Here is a 5,465-nt window from a genome sequence, read left to right as displayed (position 1 = left end):
AAAGGTCGGAACTCGTGATATTTCGGTAAGGATGGGATTCTGGGGAGCTCTATTTTTGGGCATCGCTGTGATTGCTACATGTTACCCGGCTTCGTTCCGAGGCAAAGTCAGTATGGATCTGTGTGATGAAAATTCCAATGAAAGCCTACGCAGGGCTCATGAGTATGATGATAGAGAAGGTAGACGATGTAGATGAGAATACAAACTGTTCCTAATGTGGTCTGAGATAATACGTGTTTTAAAGTGTTTCGTTAACACAATTATATACATATATTTCAAAGAAAGATTTTTCTGTAATCAAGTGTTTAGTGTTTCAAAGTACCGAAATGGTAATTATGCAGAAGTCACGTCCGTGGAAAAGGAAAGCTCCTTTTTGAATTTAACCTAACCCTATATTACACTAATCACTGCTCTAATTGTGAAAACTCCTTGCGTTTAACCTAACCCTATAATAACCAGCTCCTACAAGCTTGCAGTCGGTTTCGGTCACTATAATAAACAGGGTCACTGCTCGTTTGTGCCAGTTCCTTTGGTAGCAATATTCCACGGACGTTACTTCTGCACAAGTACCGAAATAGATTTTTTACATACATAATCAGACTCGTTTAATTGTATGTGTTCATTTTTAAAGCTGGTCAAGAAAGGTTGACGCTGGGCTGGTTACTCAAGCTTGCAGTCGGTTTCGGTCACTATAATAAACAGGGTCACTGCTCGTTTGTGCCAGTTCCTTTGGTAGCAATATTCCACGGACGTGACTTCTGCACAAGTACCGAAATAGATTTTTTATTACATACATAATCAGACTCATTTAATTGTATGTGTTCATTTTTGAAGCTGGTCAAGAAAGGTTGACGCTGGGCTGGTTACCCATAAGCTCATTTTTTTTTTTTTTTTTTTTTCCTGTCGTCGTGCGTCAAAAGGAATAGGATAGAATATACCTTGTTTATCCTGCTGGGATAGGACCGAAAAGTCCCTTTACTGAACTGATATTTTCTATCAACTTGCTTATAAAAAGCCTTAAACAACATATTATAGTTCTCTAGAACCCTAGAAGCTTAACCTATTCTTTAGAGCTGTTTGCCCCTGCACCTAAGCCTCGGAGAACCCTAGGAATGAACTTTTTTTTTTCAAGTTAAACAAGGTCTTTTGTAATGAAATGTTATCTCACCTTTAGCGCGCTGTTAATCTGACTCCTCCATGTAGCGGGCCTTAAGAGACACATGATTTTCTGCACCCATACAGACAGACTTTAAGGAACATATCACTAAAGACCAGACATGCATCAATTCTCTTTCCCATCAACACAAGCCAAGTATTCATGAATATTTATGAGACTACAGGTAGTTGCCATTTGCAGCCCAAGCTTGCAATTCAAACAATGACCATATACGTACACCGGCACAACAATCAAACAAGATTTATACAAGTTATTGCACAGTAGGGGTGCAAAAAAGAGTTATTTTCAATATTTATTTCTCCCCGATCGATGTTTATAAGTGTTATTTTCAATGTTTATTTTTTTCCGTTCAGTATTTATATGTTGTTCTTTTCAATGTTAGGAGCTAGCGTGCCAGGAGAAAGGTCACTCTCTATTATAAAACTGTTATATTACCTACATGTTACATCACAACTTTGCAAGGGGGTAAAGGTGAAGTTGAAAAGCTTGAGGCTTAAGAATAACTTGAAAGTTGTATGGGAGAAAGTTGCATTTAATTGTACTTTTTTTATATTAGATGATTATTTACCTTCCTATTATAATAACATTATTTCTTCTCTGTAGCTGCCTAGGTATCTACTTGGAGTCAATGCAGGTAGTGGAAAAAGTAGTATTTTCCAATTAATAATTCGCTCGGTATTTCTACTAGAATTGTTCCAGGACTTCCAGGTAAATATTAGGTAATAACTACTAAGAACTAATTAGCAATAGGTCTTTCCTAATATAAATGACCGCAGAAATGCTGCTGGCATTTTAAAGGTGTGTCTACACATGGTCGACCGCTTCGATCGACGAGAAGAGTGTACGGTTTTAGTCGACCACATGTGGACACAATTTAAGATGTATTCCTTTTACTTAAGTCTTAGAGGAAATAATTAACAGTACGAGTTCCAGAGACACTTACCTATACTTCTACTCTGCTAAAACTCAGGCATTCCTCTCCTCGGGAGATTTATAAGGGTATTCGATGTAATCAAATATGTCCTGTTCACTTTGAATGGGTACAGCCGCGGGTTCGATTCCCGCCCAGGGCGGATTTTATCCTGATGGGATAATGTTCGTTCTCGGAACGGCTGGCTTTCTGCCTGGAAAAAAAAAAAAAAAAAAAAAAAAAAAAACAGTCGCGGTACCTAACTCAACAGTTTTACATTGAGAAGGAAAATACTGCTTAACTGGGGCTGTTTTTGAAATGGCACTTTTTTGAGGGAACTGTAAAAACGGAGGTCTTATTGTCTGGCAAATGCAGGGACAGGATAGGAGAAAAGCAGCCGTTCCGAGACCGAATCTTCTCTGTTTAGCTTTAGATTGCCCCGAGTAAAAGTCAAGCCAAATTCGATGGATTGGAAAATCCTATTCACTGGACTCTGATTTTCGCTTTTTTTTTAATTTTTTTTTTTTTAAATAAATCTGGATTCGATGGATTCATTAGATTATAAGAACCTGCTTGATGGAAGAGCATGTACTCACCAGTGTCTCCAATCCGTCTCAGCGTGTACTCATTGAGTGTAAAGTTCATACTGAGAGCATGCTTCCTCATATTCTGATTAAAGACATCGCTCCCGGTGAAGTAGAGAACAGCACAATAGTACTGATCATGTGGAGTTAGACGAATGTCGATACGACGCATCGTGTTGTTCAATAGACAGGTGCCCTGGTAAAATAAAATGAATATGTAATAAATGCCGTTGCCTTATGTGTATCACAACTTTGGTGTTCACGGCAGCATTGTAGGATTTTCCAAATATCTCAATAATCCAGCACCCATGTTTACCTACCACGATGGAACCAGTTGCTATTCGCATTCATTTTATACATAGCTACTGCTTTTCCTCACGATGCTGAGTGGGCCCCATAACAACCGGAATCAATCATTTGCATGATAGAAATTTCTTGATCCCGTCGGGAATCGAACCCGGGTCTCCCGCTTGCAAGGCGAGCGCAGTGACCACTACGCCATGAAAGCTGACCAAAATAAAATAAATAATATTATTGAGTATGCCTTTTGTCTTGCAGAGGAACTTTGGCATTAATGTAAGTTGTAAGTTGATGGTCCTCATTTTGACGTTCATTACCATATATTTGACATCGCCCAAAGCAAGTGTTTCATCGACCAGCTGTCTGTTTTTCAGATGTTCCACAACCTGTTTCAACAACACGGTACCTGACTTCTTCTGTTGCTTTGGACATGAGGATGATACAAAGCTAGGGTGTGTTAGGAGAACATCAACATCACCACATTCCGGTAGACCTCGTCTGAAAAAAAAAAGAAATAAATACTGACTTTCTGACTTCTTTCTGTTGCTTTGGACATGAGGATGGATACAAGCTAAGGGTGTGTTAGGTTAGGAAGAACATCAACATCACCAACATTCCGGTATAGACCTCGTCTGAAAAAAAAAAGAAATAAATAATACACTTTCTTAGCTAGGCATTTAAGTATGCCGTCCATAGGTATAAACTGATTGCACTCCAAAACGAGGCTGAGTGCCACCCCCAAACTCCAAGCACAGCGGCTGAAAAAACTTCGACCCCCGCCGGAATCGAACTTGGGACCCTCGCGGCGTGCAAGCCTAGTGAGATAAGTACTATCCCCCTACTCAGCACCATGAGGGGCTACATTGTTGTTCTTGTTTAATATTTTTAATTTCATTGTTGGATCCCATATACTAACTAGGGTAGATTCCTTAAATCTTCACAAAAAAAAAAAAAAAAAAAAAAAAAAAAAATCCTGAAACAAACCTGTAACTTCCACACACTGTTAGTTTAAACTGAGGGTCCACAATCAGCTATGGCTGTCCTTCCGAATGGGTTCCATATTGTTCCACATCACAGGCGAGGGATTCTCTTGCTCAAAATCCTCCCAAGTATCTGAGAACAGAGGAAGAGGATTTCTTCAAATCAAAATAAGCACCTATTCAGGATAAAAAAAAAAATAAATCACCCACCAGGGAGGGGAAGAAGAGAAAAGGACAACAAAGAAGAGAGAGAGAGAGAGAGAGAGATGAGAGAGAGAGAGAGAAAAGAAAGAGAAAAAGAGAGAGAGAGAGAGAGAGAGAGAGAGAGAGAGAGAGAGAGATAAGACAGAGGAGAGGAAAGAGGGGAGAGAGAAAAGAGATTATAATACCTATATATTATTATTCTTATTATTATTTTCAATTCTCATAAAAATTGAAACAGTACTGAACACAATCATTTAAGCAAACGTTATCTTGCCCCTCTTCATTGAAAGGACTATATGTTTATCACTTGAACACCTCTCCAAATCTGCACATACCTCAAGCCTATAATCTGATGATGTGTCAGCAAATCTTCATGGTCCCTTAGCTCATTAATACTTAGGATTCCTTGATCAATAAGCTCCTTGGCTTTGGCAGGACCTATGCCAGAAACACGGGTCAGTTCTGAGATGGTCTTGGCAGTGCTATCTTCACGAATCTGAAATATTGAGAAACATTTAAGTATCAGACTAATTGTTACTCCATGTACACTCTGAGACTTGTGTTTAGGGGGCAAACAGCCCTGTTGGTTTAAGCTCAAACAAATCTATTGAATATATTGTTGCACCATGCAACAATGTTGCACGAAATGTATGTACTTAGGTACTTAATTTAGGGATTAAAAAAAAAAAAAAACTGGTACTATGTTGCTCCTTCTAAAAGGGCAGGTACATAATTATTTGGACTAAGAATTTAATTAAGTTTCTGAAACTCACTGAATCTAGTTTTCTCAATTTCCCTGTGGAAAGGAATTCATCAATCTTTTTGGCTATAGATTTTCCAACACCTTCAACACTTTGAGCTTCTTTTCCTGAACTAATTCGGGTCGGCCATTTAGCCAGAGCAGCTGCAGCTTTCCTGTATGCATTGGACTTGAAGATATTGCGACTGACATTTTTTTCATAATCTGCAAGCTCTGAAAGAAATAATAAACAAGTGAATTACTGATCTTTACCCTTAACAGATAAAGTGGTAAAGTTTGTTCTTGGAATGACTGGCTTTTTCCTTGAGTGACATTTTGAAATGATCAAGTGCAACTCTCACCCAAGAGGCAATTTTTCATTGCCATGTTCTAGACAATTAGAATGATTAAAAGAAGGGGGGGGGGGGGGGGAAAAAAACTTCTCTCCTACCCCGCTGACAATTCAAAACAAGCCATCGTCTACATTTTGTTGACGGTCCAAAGGACCTCCTCGAATTTAAGTATTCATCTTAACTTCATTTTCTTTTTGAGGTAGTCGTCTCTTTTGGCT

General features: G+C 38.8%; 1 protein-coding gene across 1 annotated transcript in view; it reads right to left on the bottom strand.

Annotated features, from left to right (window-relative positions):
* Positions 1–2,570: 2,570 nt before the first annotated feature.
* LOC103521876 (DNA polymerase beta-like) overlaps positions 2,571–5,465 on the bottom strand; it is a gene marked incomplete at its 5' end in the record, with an annotated part of 21,035 nt that continues 18,140 nt past the window's right edge. Inside the window, 2 exons of the mRNA XM_008486980.3 lie at positions 2,571–2,867; positions 3,289–3,469. Of these exons, the coding sequence (XP_008485202.2) occupies positions 2,571–2,867; positions 3,289–3,469 (478 nt within the window). The remainder of the gene's footprint in view (positions 2,868–3,288; positions 3,470–5,465) is intronic.

This window comes from Diaphorina citri, unplaced genomic scaffold (genome assembly GCF_000475195.1).
Source record: "Diaphorina citri unplaced genomic scaffold, Diaci psyllid genome assembly version 1.1 scaffold6187, whole genome shotgun sequence".
NCBI lineage: Eukaryota > Metazoa > Arthropoda > Insecta > Hemiptera > Psyllidae > Diaphorina > Diaphorina citri.
Note: the sequence above shows the minus strand (reverse complement) of the source record. Positions and strands in the feature narration are given on the sequence as shown.